General features: G+C 46.0%; 1 protein-coding gene across 1 annotated transcript in view; it reads left to right on the forward strand.

The window, feature by feature from the left end:
- The first annotated feature begins 4,902 nt into the window (after nt 1-4,902).
- Nucleotides 4,903-16,866, forward strand: part of IPMK (inositol polyphosphate multikinase) — a 40,137-nt gene continuing 28,173 nt past the window's right edge. The window contains exons 1-2 of the mRNA XM_066191700.1: nt 4,903-5,266; nt 9,334-9,419. Of these exons, the coding sequence (XP_066047797.1) occupies nt 5,041-5,266; nt 9,334-9,419 (312 nt within the window). The 5' untranslated portion in view covers nt 4,903-5,040. The remainder of the gene's footprint in view (nt 5,267-9,333; nt 9,420-16,866) is intronic.

Consider the following 16,866-nt stretch of genomic DNA (forward strand, 5'->3'; position numbering starts at 1 on the left):
CACAGTCCTCCACTGCAGTAATTATTAAATTTGATGCTCTTTTCAAACTGTGTGTTCTTTCAATCTCATTCTTGGCACTTAACAGCTGTGCAGGTTAAATTATTGTTTGAAGGGTTGTGACTGTTTTGCAAACTAATTTTTGCGGTAGAATACCATTTAATAGAACAGACTTTTTTTAATGCTGGTTGGTTTAATTAATAAATAAATGTTGCATTTTACTGCAGGTGGAGGCAATCTAAGTCACCTCTAGGGAAAGACAAACAGGCAAGCATGCCAATAAACCTCTTGGCATGCTAATCACCTTAAGTCAACTTCTGGGTTTATCCTAAAGCATTACGATGTAACTGGTAAAATCCAAATGCCACCGTGCATTTATAAACCCTGAGCAGCCCCTGATAGTGATATAACACTGTACTTGGAAAAAAAAAAAATCCCTGTTTAGAAGTACAAAGGGAGGATCTGTATCTGCATGTAGGCCGTGAGATCAGGAGATGGTACCAAAGACTTTTATCTAAAGTTTCTGTTTCAGATAGAAGCTCAGCTCCTTTCTCAAGGATGTCAAAGCACACACGTCTGTCATTGTTTCCTAGGACTGGAGGCAGCTGAAAAGCTTGTTTCAGCTATTTAGGCTCTCCACAAATCATGGTTTAATCTTTCATACTGATAGTTAATGGTATGTTCCTATTCTCTGTGAGAGACCAGGCATGAAGTTGGACTCCCTATATATTATGCTGATGGTACACAGAGCAACAAAATGACACCTTTTGTCTTTCTCTTAACACTCTTCCTGCTGCTTCCTGAAAGTTTTGTTGGCTTTTTTTGGCTGCAGATGCACACTGGGCTGATGATCTCAGGCAACTGTTAACAGCGACTTCAGGCTTCTCTCATGGGCCATGACAGCCAGATCCATCATCAGCACCAAAGAACTTTGGTTTGGATTATTTTCCTCTACGTGCATTACCCTACCATAATCTTACTGAAACTCCTATGCCAACAGTGTGCCTTTTGTTCAATTTTGTGAGATCCTGCAGGATGTTGTCATTGGCATGGCATTTGACTGCCCGAAGGAGGTCAGGAATATCCATAGACCTGGAGATTTTGTGCCCTCTCCCTCCTGCAGGTTGTGAATGAAGATGTTGAATAAAACCAGTCTCAGCAAACATCCACTGCTGCCTCCTCTCCACCATCAAAGCCCTTTCATTTGCCTCCCAGCCCTTAACCTACTCTCAGTTCAAAAATTTACTTTTCCTTCAAATACTTGATCACTAAGAAGAAAATAAAATCCAAGGATTCTGAAGAACTGTTGAAACGAGCTTCTCACTTTTATAATCCTTTTATCTTTCTACTACAGAACAGACCTCCTCAAATTTACAGCTGCAGTTCTGATTGTAGAAAAGGTGATCCTGAAGATACACAACTGCCATGAGTTAACCTTACAGTAATTTTTTACATGTACCACATTATCACAGAGAGTGTAGGTTGGCTTTTGACAGCATGCCTTTGTTTTCATTCTAGAAAACCCAAATGGACTCGTTGCCAGGGAGCAGAGTAGTGTCAAAGAGTTTGCATCCATTTGCCAGGTGAAATACTAATCATTGTGGGACATGATGCCTAGGTGACAAGGCCATAGCTGGGAAACAAAGCAGAACAGCAGCCCCAAACTTTACAGTTGCAGCAGATAAGGGTAAGTTTAGATTTTCCTTCACTTAAGAACAAAACAGGACAGAACTTCTGTGAGTTTAACAAAGGATTAAACACACTGAGTGATTTTAAGAGGTCACAATACAGCAACACTTCTTTGAAATGGAAAGAAAAATGAGCTGCAATGCAGCTACAACTTCCATGCTGCTGTGATGGTGTCTGCCTTGCGTTGTGTGAGTGGGACAGGCCTCCCTGCCTGCAGGAGCCCCACTGCAGGTGCTTCCACCTGTCCAGCAAATAACTGATTTGGGTGATGGACATTCATTCTCAGGCCCACGTGTACGGTCCTGGCCGGCTCTGTTGCAGTCTGCAGGGCTGCCAGGAGCTCTGCACATGTAGCTGCCTGACGGAGGAAGTGGCCCTGTGGGCAGCAGGACCCATGTCTCTCACACAGACCTTGTGCAGAAAGCACTGCTCTGGTGAAAGAGCAGTATTTCTGGTGAGGTATGGGAGAGGTGGCTGTGAACCATGTGAAGGTACAGTGAAGAATCCAGCAGAGTTTGTTGTCAGCATGCTTGGAGTACTGATATTTTGATGAAGACCCAGCCCCACTACTCTGTTTACCCAATGTCCTCCTCCACTTCCACTTACATAGGAGCTCATTTCCTGTACTAAACTACCGTGCATCTTGTGGTTAGTTATTAACCAGCTCTTGTGTTTGCAAAAGCCTTTATTTCAGCAGAAAGTGCTGCTTTTGTAATCCTGGCTCAGTTTGGGGCAGCTGTGCAGTCTGCCCATGACACATCCTCTCACAGCACAAACGCAGTCCTGGTATTTTCTAGGCAATGTCAATCTGTACATTGTTATCAGACTCAATGAGGTAAGATTGATTCTCAGCAACAGTGAGAAAGAGTAATCCAGAATTAAGTATAATTTTGCCAAATGCATTTTGTCAGGGGAGTTGGAGGAGATTCTCAAACAAATGCCTCTCCTTTAGGAGTTGTTCACAGCCTCTTCTTTCTCTTGGAGTTGCACAGCCTGAAGATGAGAAGTTTCCTCAGGAATCTTGCAGGTAGGTTCAGTTTTCAGTGCAATCTCTCACAGTGTCATACTGTGGAGAAAGGAATTATTTGACATTTCTGCTGTTCTCTCTGTTTGACTTGTTTCATTTTAGGAGAAGTTCCCAGAAAGATTAGTGAAGTCCATGTGCTGAAGTGTGAGGGTGGAATGAGCGAGTGGAGGATAGTCTCACGTCACTTGATTTCTGTATGCACCAATCTGACTAAAGCAAATGTCAGGGAAAAGGAAAGAGTCAGTATTTGCTTATCCCAATTACTCATGCTTTTGTATTTCTTTTAATGCCCTCCAGGCACATTTCTGTTAGCTGCAAGAGTATCTAGCAGCTCTCTGTTGAGAACTAGGTGCTTGAATAATCTTTAAATTCCAGGTTTTTTGCCTTTTAATTCCATTCTCTTTTCCATTGAGATTTTGAGTTCAGGCAGATTGCAGTATTAGATGGGCACTTTGACAAGTTTGAAATGCCATCTCTGTTTTTCTCTCTGTGTTTAGACCCAGATAGCTGAAGTGCCTCACGTCTTTGCAGAGGAAAGTATCTTTCTGCAAGGCTCAGGTTGGCATCCAAACCTTGCAGCAGCTACTGCTGTCAAGACTGGGAGCCTTCTCTCTGCCAGACACACACACTTGTGATTTTTTCACTGTACACCTCACTAATTCTTGTGCAAGAGTTGGCCAATCTGTGGTATTTCTCTCTTGTGCTAGGAGCCCCCTGGGAAAATTCGTAATTGGGTATCTGGAGATAGGAGCTTACTTCTGCACCCATCTGGCTCCTAATCTTCAGGGCTGGACAGTAATGACTGATGAGAAGGTGATATTCAGGAGGGAGAAATGTCCTCTGCCCAAACTTGTTACTTCAGAAAGGATCTTGCTGAGTTGTAACCTGTCTGCACCACCATATCCAATTAAGAGTGTAAAACAAACTGTTCCATGAACAGTGAACTAAGAGACTCAGTTTCAATATTTTGCTCCTTTCTCTCGCTCTTCAAGTCCTAATTTTCCCTGTGACCTTCCTGCTCCTTTGATACTCTAATTTCCCCAGTAAATCCCTTAAATTTCCATCACTTCTCCCAACCACCTGCCACATCTCAACATCTCCCAGCTATAGGATGGGGAAGAGGTGGTAAATAGCCAAGTTCAGCACACCGAGGTTTCTCTGATGTCAGTGCCAATTCTTGAATATGCATCAGGCCATTTTATAAAACCTGGGAAAACAACCTGTATCTGCTAAAATTAATTTTCCTGTCACTGGCCTTTTTTCCTGTTTCTGTGTCCTACCAATGCTAAATAGAACTTGATATTGGCAGATATCACAGCAAAAGTGCAGATTTAATACTCACACAGATCTGCTCGTTTTATAAGGGAAAGAAGCAGCAAAAAGAAAAGGTGGTAATTTCTGGCTGCTAAATGGAGCTGGTATGAACCCTCGAGAAGCGTTAATGAAGTCTCTTTGGCAAGCTTTGGAGTCCTGAGAGTGAATGCAGGGCCATGCATACCCTCCTCTGTCCATGGGGAGGTAACATTGAATTTAGTGATCCATCTGTTATCCACTTCAATTTGGTGTTGGGCCAGGTGCACTCATCTCCAGTGCAAGACCAGCACGTACCGAGTGTGGAAAGGTTCTGGTTCAGGCTGCTCTAAGGGCTCCCTGTCAACTCTATAAATGTTTACACTGTCCGCATACCTCGGCTGGATCTCGGTCTGCTGGATCACTCTGGTCTGCTGGAGAGAAACTGAACAAACCTCGGCGTGACGGTAGATTGATTTAAAAACGAAGAGGATTCGGGGGTATTTCAGGCTACCGAGAACCAGCGGCGGGGAACCAGCGCTGCCCGGCACCGGCACCTGCCCTGGAGGGGAGCCGGCGCCGACGGCCGGGCCGGGGGTGCCCGCGGGGTCGTGCTCCCGGCCGCCCTGCGGCTCGGGCGGCTCGGCGGTGGCGCCGGGCCCCGCCGCCTTCTCCGGCCTCGCTGCACCGCCGCTGCCTGCTAGGCCTTCCCCCGGAGCCGCGCCCCACGCGGCCGCACCAGGGCCCCCGTCCCCGTCAGCACAGCGGCGATCGCGCCGCCAGCCGGGCCGGGCCGGGCCGGGCCGCGCCGTGCCGGGGCGGGCGGCGGAGGCGGAGCCCCGCCCGGGGCGGGGCGGGGCGGCGGCCGTGGCTGCCCCACCGCGGGGCGGGCGGGCGGCGCGGTGCGGGGTGATGGAGTCGCGGGCCCTCGCCGCCCGCGCCCTGCTTCGCGGGGCCCGCTGAGGCCCGGCCGCAGCCGCCGCCGCCGGAGCGCGGCCACCCCCCGCCCGCCGCCGCCAGCCGCCCACCGCCGGGACATGGCCACGGAGCCCCCGCGGCCGGCGGGGCGCCCCGAGGGCGGGCGCGGGTGCTGCGCAGGCGGCGGGCGCGGCGAGACGGAGGAGGCCGAGGCCGCGGCCCAGCCGGTGCTCGGCGCCTCCCCGGGCCCCGCGGCGGCGGGGGGCGGCCGGCGGCGGGCGCTGAACGGATGCGTGCCGCTGTCGCACCAGGTGGCCGGGCACATGTACGGCAAGGATAAAGGCGGTGAGCGGCGGCGGGCGCGGGGAGGGGGCGGCGGCGGCGGCGGGCCCGGCCGGGTCACCCGTGAGGGGGTTCTTCCCAGCCCACCCTACCCTCCGTTTATCTGAATTCTCCCAGACCGGCTGTGACGGGGCGGGGTTGGCTTGGGGTTCCCTCACGCCCCGGCGGCGGAGGGGCAGCTCCGTGGCCGGCGGTCGGTGCAGGCGCCGAGGGGTGAGCGCAGGGCCGGCCCGGCGATGCTGAGCTGCCGCCGCCGGGCTCTGCCCGCACCTGCGGGCCCGAGCGAGGTCGGTGCCCAGGGACCGGAGCCGCCCCGGCAGGGCCGGAGGAGGGGGCCGGTCAGCTCTCCTCTCCGCACAGGCCGTGGTTGGAGCGAGGTAACCGCGGCCAAATTTCATTCTTCTGGTGCTTCTTCTAAATGGCATTAGTCAGGACCGTGGTAGTTATCGGGCACCTTTAAACCGAAGGACTTGTGCCGTTCAGCTTCGTTTCGTCAGGCACCTTTTAAAAACTGGGAGTTCAAGTGACAGCATGCTCGTTCTCTCAGAACATATGTCAAAAACACGGTTTGTCTAACGGGAGCGCCTGAACCTGTGGCCACCAGAAACTGCAGCAAATTGTTATTAAGCTGTTGTTATTTGCTTGTTTACTTGGTGATAAACCTGAACCAATGGCTAGGAAGTGATCTAATAATAGAAATACATGAGGATACAGCATTTTACAGTATGCCTCCACCAGCTCTAAATTCCTGTTTTAGTTCTGTGTTGGGGAGTAAGGTGCTGGCCTTTCTGATGAAGGGGCCTTTTAGCATAGGCAGTGCCCAGTGCCAGAGCCAGCGGCCAAGTTGATGTTGCCAAATGGCATTTCTCGCCTTTCCAGGACGCTGAAATTTGGGGCGACTACTGCCTCTCAGGCAGATGGAAGGTGCCTATCCATTCAACTTGCAGTGTGCCCTCTGAGAGTAGCTGTAATGAGTACCTGCTGGTGGATTGCCTGTGAACCCTGGCGGTAGGAACTGCCCCTGCTGAATTGCAGAGCCCTGTCAGCCGTCAGTGGGTGAAATTGCAGCACTAATGGCACTGCGAGTTTGTCTTATCTACGGCCTGCATCTGTGGTGTGCCTTGCTGCAGATAACCTCAAGAAAAAAGTCATTCTTCTACTTTGCCCCTGCCAAGGGCTGAACTTCAGGACTTTTTCAATCCAGTGGCTGGAATTACAGCACTAAGGGTGCTGTGACTGTCTTATCTACAGCCTGCTTCCATCTGCTTCTTGCTGCTGATGATCTCCGCAGAAAAGTAACTCTTGTTCCTTGCCCCAGCTGCAGATGGTGCAATAAAATGTAGATGGGGTTGCATTGGATCCTTGAGGGTGTAGGTGTTCCCTGTTCATACGTCATAGCATGAGGTGGGATCAGGCAAAAAAATATGCTCACTTCAGGGAGATGTTCACCTTTGGCACATCAGTCTTCCTGCAGTCCGTCTGTGTTTTGGGTGCCACTCCAATGGGTTAGGTAAAGCTAGCTCCTCTGCATCTCATGGGCAAGACCAAGACTGTTCTGAAGAGGTACCACCGTGGTTGACATCTTGGAAACTGTTTTATGTTTAAGTGAAGACCAAAGCTGCTCTGGTACTCACAGCTCTCATTTTTGTAACTCAATTTTCCCTTCTATTCCCACATACAAACAGAGGACTTGAAGGTATCCAAAGTATTTTTAACTTTTTTTTTTTTTTTAATAAAAGTACACTGTAAAATTCCTCCCGAATAGCCTTCCTTTTTCCCTTTGTTCCCTGTGACTGTTACTGCCTTGCAAAGAAAGGCCTCTCACACTGCATGCACGTGTAGACATTAGGCTTCTGTGCATTGTGACTGCCCTTTTGTTGGATACTGTGTGCAGTAGTGCTTCCCCCAGATAAATCTGTGTAGCAAGTGAAGTAATGACTTTGAGTTGTGGCTTAATTCAGTAGGCAGGTAGAGAGAGACAGAAGCTGGTGGGATGTGTCACCTGATAGAGCATATCCTGCTCCTGGCTATGGTTTGGTGCCTGTACCTGCAAAATGCTGGGGCTCCCCAAGCCATTAGTGGGATTCTGTAGCTGAAGGGGCCATTCTCCTTCAGAGTGACTTGCTTGCTCATTTCAGAGTGGTGGCAAGCTTTGCATCCACGCCCAGAGAGAAACGTTTGTGTGGGATGTTTCAGGATTTTATTTTCAACATAGTTCTGTTTGCTTTTTCATGTATTTGCTTTTTCATATGTTAAAACAGCCCTATTTCCTATCTGTGCTGAAAAATCCCAGGAGGCCTACAACAAACCCATGACCAACATCCATATGTTAGAATGATCTGCAGGTGAGGGTGTCTCTGCTTCTTGTTGTAGATCAGAGGGAGGGTTATGGAGTTCACATCTTTGTGCTGAATGTTGAAACATGGCTCTGGTTTTCAGGCCTGCCCCAGTTATAGTGACAGAGTGGGGCAGTAAGTGCCATGGTCTGTCAAGAATGCAGAGAATGAGGGAACTTTAGATGTTAGTTTATATTAAACTCTTCAAGTAATGTGTATCAACCCAATAGTGGATGGATTCTGTTTCCAGGAATCTCTTCCTGGTCTTTCTGCCTTGTAGATTGTCTGCTTATCAAAGCCAAAATGCGGCTTTTTGAGGAGCATGTGTTATAAAACCTATTTTAATGGTTAACCTATTTTATTGTAATATGATTGTTAACAGTTCAGGTATAGAACACGTGCCATTGAAGTACTCTGCACTTTGCAGAGTGGTTTCCAGCACATGCAAAAGGGGACAGGGAGGGGGAACTCAAGCTACTGTGTCTTAAAAATGTTGTGGTAGTCTGCACATATGTGGCAATATTTTTCTGGTTTTGGAAGTTTTAAGCAAGAAACATGACTTGAAAGCTGTTTTACACACATTTTAAAAGCAAATCTTCGGCACAGCAAACTATTGACACAACTCTTTGAAGTCTGATGGTTGTTTTAAAGCAAATATCTTGGTCTCTAAAGATTTTGTTTAGCTTCCAAGACTGAACAACAGAGCCCATTCATAGATAATGGTTTTTAAGAGGTGAAAACCACAATTGCTGTTATAACTGCAAACTCTCTTTGGGATGCAAAGCTCCTTGCTCATTTTTCTGCTTTCTCACATGGTAGTTGAAAATAGAACCTATTTTGGATACAGTTGACATTTTTGCTACTCTTCTAAGCAAAATGAATTCGTGTCTGAAAAGCTAGAAATTAATCCCAGGAGAAGATTTCTTTTCCAGAAGTGGGATTATGGTTTTCCCTTGCACCTGATGGTGCAACACAGTACAAATTTCAGAGGAGTGCAGTTACTTTTCTCCATTCTTGCCTACATCCCTATCTTGAGTATCCTCGGATACTCAGTTGCATTTCTTTTGCAGGTATTCAGAAACCCTGGTGACGGGAGAGTCATAAGGCTGTTTCATGAGGGTATTTTGGAGGGGTTTTTTGTGCAGGCTTGATGAAGGTGTTGCCTGGCTGAGATGAAATTCTGTACTGTAGTTATGGGTGATACAAATAGTAGCATCTGATAGCTTGTAGTGCTGTAGGGGTGCTACTTCTTGTAGTAAAGACATATTCTTTCTGTGCCACTAGCATAGATGTGCATCCACAGGACATTTACTTCTCTTCTAGTGGTGAGAAATGCATTAAACGTGCTACTCCTTTAATGTCTTGGCATTGTTGGAAAACAGTTTATGAATTGTTTAAAAAGGGAGTGTCTGTGTAATCCTTTTTAGTTAATGATGGGGTTTCGGGGGGTGAAGTTTTAATGTCAAATCCCAGTACTGTGTTGGCCTTGGGCAGAACTACACCCAGGAAATCATTCAATGGGTGGAAGTAAGAGGAATGCAAGCAAACCTCTGACAAGGGTTATATGTAGGAGCTGACAATTTTATCTCTGCTGTGTGTGCAGTGGAAGCAGTACAGCTTTTTAACAGGCTATCCTTGATGGTGAAGTCGCTATTTCTGGGGGGGAAAAAATAAAGGCAAAAAGGAAGCTGTACCTCTTAAAACTAAGCCCTGAAGGAAATGCTTCTCTTCTAGGCATACTGCAGCATCCAGATGGAACTGTCCTGAAGCAGTTGCAGCCACCACCTCGTGGTCCCAGGGAGCAAGAGTTCTACAACAAGGTGAGGGTCTCACAGGTGTGGAGGAGGCTGGCTTGCTCCAGGTGAAATGAGGGCTGTGCTTCCTGTAGAAGTACATCCTTACTGTCGTTGGGGAAGTGCACCCTAAATACCCTGCCATGGTATCTGTGTGCTCTCTAGAACTTTCTGCTCCTTGCATGTCAGTCGCCATGCCAGACCTCCTCCAATCACAGGATTTAAGCTTGATAACTTGTTCATAGGACAGCAAACTTTCACAGCATCTAAGATTTTATTGAAAAGCCTTATCTCCTGTCTATGTTTAAGGTGTTGTGTGTTTAATCCCAACTTTCTCATGTAGCTAAGTCTCTCAAAATTGCTTTCATCTAAATTTAGCATGTTTTACACTTCTTCCTAGCTTGGTTTCCTGCTAGAAGTATTGCTCTGTTCACTGTATTAAAACTCAGCTCCTTTAAAAAGTCAGTAAAATTCAAAACTCTCAAGCTGTTTTAACTTCAATTGTTGTATTTTTCCTATTACTCATCTTTGGTTTGCTTTATCAGTAACTTTAACAAGTGCAGACCAGGAAAGCTGTTGCTTTCCTGTGAACAGTTTCTAGAGCCTGCTCTGTCCTACCTGCCTGTGGTAGTCTGACATGTGGTTTTTGTGTGTCAGATTAATATGCCATGCCTTTCCTTGGCTTATTAGGTACAAAGAACTATCAAAATCTTCATGCTTGGTGTAAGAGGAGTCTTGAGAACCCTCTGCTTGTTCTGGTGTTTGGCTTGGATTTTGGTTAATTGGTTTCTTTTTCCCTAAAAGGGTATTTGTTTAAGTTACCTAAAGACCTTGCAGATTTTGTGAAGATGCCTCACATAAACAAAGCAAGGTGCTTAAACTGAACAGTGTGTTTGCATGCTAGCATTATTTGATAATTCTCATGATGGGACAGAACAGCAGCTCTTGAGTTACTAGGAGCCAGTTAATGTAAATATTTTTCTGAGTTTCTGTGTGACTCTCATTGAGATGAGGTTAAGAAATATGTGGTCCAGCCTGAGTGATAGCTTGGATAGAAGGAGAAAGCTAGAGCAGACTCCTTTGTGCACCAGGCTGCTTCCTGTGCTGTGAAATCCTCAGGCAAAGACAGTAACATGCTGTCCCTGCCTGAAGCCAGCGGGTAAGAGGGGTAAGTTCAGGCACTGCTTGGACATGAACTCTTCACATCAGAGACTTTACTGCCTGTTTAGGCCTAGACTCACGTGGCAAGCCGTGAGCAAGACCCTGGGCAAAGTCTTTGAGAGGGGGGTGTCTGTGTTAGTGTGCTTGTTACTGTGCTGTGAAGAAGACAGGTCTCAGTGCTGGTAACTTGCAAAGTAGGCTTCTATTCTGTCTTCTAAGGCCTTGCTGGGTTGCTTCCAACACTGATTTTTTTTTTTTTTGGTTATAAGCCATCTTGGTAAGGGGTTGGGCAATTCTTGAAAAATAACAGAAAGGGAAAGATGTAGACATGATCGATTATGTGTGGACTAAGAGGCCTTTTACTAGGGAAAGGGAAGGAGAGCATGTACATGTGTGTTGTGCTGGTGACAGTACAGCAGAAAGGTCTTGGGGATTCGCTGCTTTTCAGTGATTAACTGTTACCATGTTTTCTCTCAGGCAAGAGCTGTGTGATGTGGGCTGTAGAGATCTATATATTGTTGCACTCCATATTGTTACAGGATGATAATTGCTCTGGGTTGGGAGGGTCAGGATAAGGTGCAGTTTCACATGCAGCCTGAGCTGATCCAGTAGCTCATCGTTGCCAAAAGGGAAATGCCTTTCTTCCCATTCCTGCCATTTAGCTTGCACCATGATGGTGCTTTTTGGACATTGATGAACTGATTTGACCTGTTTGGGTCGGAAACAAGGGTGGTATCTTTCCTTCTGGAGCAGCACACCTCCGCATGTGAAGGAGCCGAGAAGCTCTGATGTTTATGGTAGCAAGAAGATGAGCATGTCTCAGTTTCAGCAGCATGAGTCAGCTGGAGAGCAGCTATCACAGATCTGAAGCAGAAGTGTCTTCCAAGGACCGGGAAGTGGTATTTCAGTGTGCAGTCCTAATGCTTGTGAGCTGAAGACTGCGGGGAGTGTGTCGTGAGAGATGATAACGAGGCATTAAGAGACAAGTTTGACTAGAACTCTGATATATTTAATGTGACACCAGGTAGATACTATCTTCTGTTTGGACCAAGAGAGTCTTCTGAAACTGCTGGATTTGCTTATAGCTCAGTGTGTGAACATGACAGAGGTAAAAGTCTGTGTCAGTGAATCAGGTGTTTTTCCCCTTGTTATTGATGGCTGATTTTCTGTTGAGCATGACGCTAAGACACCAGTAGAGCCCAAACAAAATGGGCTTCCATTTTGGAATGGAAACTTGGGTGAGACATGTACTGCAAAATACTAATAAGTGATCCAAAACTTGTTCAGAAGCCGCTGGCAGCTGAAATTTGGAAGAATTTCACAGGTCTCTGTCAAATCTAGAAAACTACTGAAGTAAATCCTACCTCAGGCTGCTTTCTGTTTTCTTCATACTGTGTTTTCCCTTTAGCAGTCAAAAAAAGAGGTCTTTTTTTGTAAGAGATTATTTCAAAGTAAAGTAAACCAAATTTTTATCTACTATAGCACTATGTCTCATTGTTACTGGTAGGGAAGGGGCTTGCCATGTGTTACAAGGGAGGGGAAAAACAGAGCATGACAAGATTATCATGAATACCTTCTATGATAAAACGTAGTAGAACAATGAGCTGTTTGTACTGGTTTGTTAATAGCTGACTGTGCACTGCTTAACTTTTCACTGGAGTGTGACTTTCTAGCTGTAATGTCCGCTTGCTGTCGAGTTCTGGAAATCCGAGTAATTATCTAATCAAAACAATAGCATTTTAATTTTGTTTCTGCAAACTCCCTTTTCTGTACCTGAGGGTGTGAACTCCTTACAGACATTGCCTGCACAACCACGGAGTTTTTTACTTTGGCATTCTGGTACTCTTATCTGTGTGAAAAAATGAGGTTTTTTTAACCTTAAATGGCTACAAAATACTTTGTTTTCAATAGGTATGAGCAGCAAGAGAATGAAAGTAGTTGAGGTATAAGGGTGGTGTTTATTTAAGGGCTATCTACACTGCTGATCACCTGTTTCTGTGTAATGGCAATGCTCTGTGAGAAGTGCAGGTGGAGGTACTCCAAAGGGCGACTTTTAAAGGGCTTTTGGGAGGGAGCAATGTACAGTGATGTGGGAACAGGGGAATGGTGTTGTTTGAAAATGTAGTCTTTTCAATTAGACTGAATTGGTAAAAGGCAGTGTGAGCTTATGGTAAGCTGCCTGTGCAAGCATGCTAAGAAATCCACAGCAGTGGCCGGCTCCTCAGTGTTTTTTGAGATTTGGCTTCAGCTTGATTTTTACCAGGGCTCTTTTATCCGTGCTGAAACGCTCTGATTTAGTTCAGCAGTGTTGATAGAAGGAGGAAACCTATCAGCACTCCTGCAGTGATCTGTTGCAGCAGGTGAATTGAAAAATGTGAGAATAGTGTCCTTTGAAAAAGTGCAGCCACGGTTGTGAGGTAACCTGCGGCTTAGCTGGGTGTGGAGCTCCTGTCTCAGCCATGCCAGGCTGTACTCCGGAGCACTCTGTGCTAGCATAGCTCTGTCTTGTCATGTCAAGAATGTAGCATTGCAGAAACTGTTGTCCTGTAGAGACGGAGGATGCTGGAACGTCAGGCCTTAAATAGGGCAGCTGATTTTGTGGGCACTAAAAGAGAAAATTGGGCTGCAGGGAGGGGAGGCTGCCCAGCTCAGGTGAGACCCCATCTGCAGAGCTGCCTTCAGCCCTGGGGTCCCGCCACAGGAAGGATATGGACCTCTTTGAGTGAGTCCAGAAGAGGCCTCCAAGGTGACAAGAGGACTGGAGCACCTCTGCTATGAGGAAAGGCTGGGAGAACTGGGGTTGTTCAGCCTGGAGAAGAAAAGGCCCTGGGGAGAGCTTAGAGCCCCTTCCAGTTCCTAAAAGGGTTTATGAGAACCATGGAGAGGGACTTTGGATAAGGGCCTGGAGAGACAGGACAAGGGGGAATGGCTTCTCACTGCCGGGGGGCTGGGTTAGATGAGATACTGGAAGGAAATTCTTCCCTGTGAGGGTGGGCAGGCCCTGGCACAGGGTGCCCAGAGCAGCTGTGGCTGCCCCTGGATCCCTGGAAGTGTCCAAGGCCAGGTTGGACAGGGCTTGGAACAACTTGGGGTAGTGGAAGGTGTCCCTGCCCATGACAGGGGGATTGAACAAGGTGGTCTTTAAGGCCCCTTCCAACCCAAACCATTCTGTGATTCTTTGAAAACTGAGGAAGGGAGAATTTACGGCTGTTGTTATCTTTGTGACTGTGCTTTCCTACAAGCTGTGTGTTTAGCATGAAGAGATGGAGTGTTCTAGTAGAACAAGAGAAGTTGTTGAACTGTTCTGAAATGGCTTTTTCACTTCTTGGCTTTCACTCAGTGTGGTTGTAAACCTGCTGCTCTGTGTAACTGTTTTGAGCATGGCTTACCGAGGTTTAAAGTTTGCTAGTGGAACAGCTAATAAACTGGGATTTTATGCTTAACAGATCAATAAATGTTCCTGTAAACTTTTATTTGATTTGCCCTTCTGTTTTCCTGTGGTGACTCTGTGACATTTGGGGCATGTGTAGTACACTTTCCATCCTCTTGCTGCCTGCCAAAAACTGTCCTGAGAAAGCTCCTGCAGCATGGGCAGCTTCCAGTGGATACCTTTTCTTTTTCTTTCTCCCTGTTTGCTGTACATCGCAATTGTCAGAGCTGGTTCTGGTGGTGTTGCCATGTAATGGCTCCAAATAACATAGCTGCAATGGTACAAGGTTTCCAACACTACTGTATGGCAAGTCGTACCCAGATTCTCAGATAGTTCTGTCCCACGTGCAGGAGAGATTTTGGGGAGCTCGAATGCTGGAATGGAAAGGTGGACAGGGTTCTCCCAGTCCCAGCTCAGCTCTGGTAACCTCTTACCCCTGGCCAATGTCTGTGAACCAAGGGAGCTGATTAACTGCACACAGCATTGTGAAAAGATAATTCAGGTAATCACTTCGCTCTTCTGGTTAACAAATCTTCCACCCTTGCCCAGTTAGCGATGGCTCTGTTAACTGCTGTAGCAGTAGTTCCAGTTCAGGATTTGAGTCCTGCTGACATTGAATCTGAATGCAAGGAAGTTGTTACCAGTGGAGAGAGCAGAAAATGTTTTTCACTCTTATTATGCATCCTAAAAACAAAGCCAGGATATAAGAGACACAAATAGCTCTGACATGTAAAAGAGATTTACAATGGTTAGGTGAGAGTTAGGCACTTGAGAGTTAGGAAGGAATGGTTTTGTGGTTGCCTACACAATTGTTCTGAAGTTTCCTTGGATGCATTGAAATGCAGCTTCCATAGGGCAACGACCTGGGTTTGTTTTGCTCTCCTTTAAGAACTCACTAGCTCATTTTACCGCCTGATACAAGGCAGAATGGATATTGTTTGTCCAAATTTTGCTGTCTCTTTTTTAACTGTCACTCTTTGAGTTTGTAACCAGGGAGTAATGTTTTAGTGAAACCCAGTTCTGTTAATATTTCTGAAGCCGCAGTTCCTTGTGCTTCTGGGGTTACAGAGAAGAAATGTGCAGGAATTGTGCCCATTTGGACCATTAGCAGTAATCTTCTTCTTGTTTGATTTATTTTGTTCTCAATAACCTGCTGCAGCTCCTGGGCTGTGTCTTTTCATTCCTGCTCGATCCTTGCTTCTTTTCTGCAGTGTCTAATTTTAATTAGTATTCCAGCAGCTTCAGGCAGTGCAGAAGGCTTGTGGTGATTTCCCCCCTCTCCATGGCATAAAATGAAGCCAACAGTCTGAAAGATGGGTTTTGGCCTGAATTTGCACAGAATTGCAAGAACTGACTCATAAGGCTCAGCTCCCTTTAAGCCTATATAGCATAAATCATGATAAGGCAGCCTGTGTTCCATAAACTGTTCCCTGCTACTGACAGGAAGGGGATTGGGGAGGCAAAGTACGTCTTGTTTCAGGATAAGTTACCCTGTTTTGTAAGCTCACTTAAGTGCTTTTGTACTCTTGATTTAGCTGATTATCCTTGGCTGAAAAAGGAGTGGATGATGGCCATTGTGCTGCTGTTGTGTACTAAAATATCCTTATCCTGTGATCAAGTCTCTGGCTAGCATTTTGATTTTCAGTCTTGTATGGACAAAAATACAGGATGCCTGGTTTTCTTAGCATCTTATTTTGGAGATGCAGTGCCTTGCCTTTGCCTTTCATTAGTACTACATTTGGAGCTGTAGCTGGAAAGGATTTTTGGCTGTGCCTCATTCTGGTCCATCTGGATCTGCCACACTGACAGCACAGATACTGGTACTGAAGTGTACAAATTACCTGTTGGCAAACATAGCGAGCACGTTCTGGTGCAGTTCATTCCTGCCCTCAGCATCGTTCCTCTGCTGAGGAATTGTTTAGAAGGGATCCTCTTTTGCTGGGGAAATGAGCAAACCAGCATGTGAAGTTGCCTCTAAGCCATGAGCCTGGGCATATGTAATAAAAAGAAGGACACGTAGTAATTCTTAACTAATGAGAAGAAAATGGCTTTTTGACAAAATTGTGAAATACTGGAAGCTGGTTATTCAGATCTTTTTTCACATCAGAAGTTGTCTAAGAGAGGTTAAGGATGAAGTGCAGCTGTAAGAATCTGCTGAGGTCCTACTACTGTTCTATAAATACTTTTTTGTACTTCACTATTAAATGGACAGTAGGACTTGGAAAATATGGCAGATTTTTGTGGTTCTTGCGCTCTGCAGCAAAGACAAGTTTGGAAGAAATGATTTGCACATGATACAGTAGAAAGTTAACCTAGAAGAGTCTGGTGAGTGTTTCCCATGCTCTTTGAGGATTGTGTATCACAGAATAAACTACAACCCGCTTTAATAAATCTAAGAAACCCTTTAAAAAGGGAGACAGTAAAAGGCCATTATTGCAATTTGATGCAATTGTGGAACTGCTGGGTGGAGTTGGGAACAGACTGAGTAGTCTATAGTCTATGCAAATAAGCAGGAAAAAAAAAAATCCAGTTCTCTTAGCAACCTGATTTTGAAGTAGATTCCTTACCAAGAGTAGACCTGGTTGGAAATAAAGTGAAAATGCATAGTTGTAAAGTGCACAGTGTGTTAAATTGAATTAAGACCCAGCAAAGTGCTCCTGCTCTGCTGGAGGGTCATGCAAGTCCTTTTTCAGCCTGCATCAAATACTGTTTAGACTTCAGTTATGAATGTTTCAGAATATGGATCAACTTCCTAATATGTGTTGGTGTTACACAGAAAATACTTTGTTCATTATGAGTTCATTTAAAAGTAAGATATGGTTGGTGAGCTGACAGAATGAGATTGAGGAAAGTGTAGGTTGCCTACTTGAAAAAAAAAATAAA

The sequence above is a fragment of the Chamaea fasciata genome, unplaced genomic scaffold, assembly GCF_029207755.1.
Source record: "Chamaea fasciata isolate MVZ Bird 193981 ecotype frontalis unplaced genomic scaffold, bChaFas1.0.hap1 SCAF_9, whole genome shotgun sequence".
Lineage (NCBI taxonomy): Eukaryota > Metazoa > Chordata > Aves > Passeriformes > Sylviidae > Chamaea > Chamaea fasciata.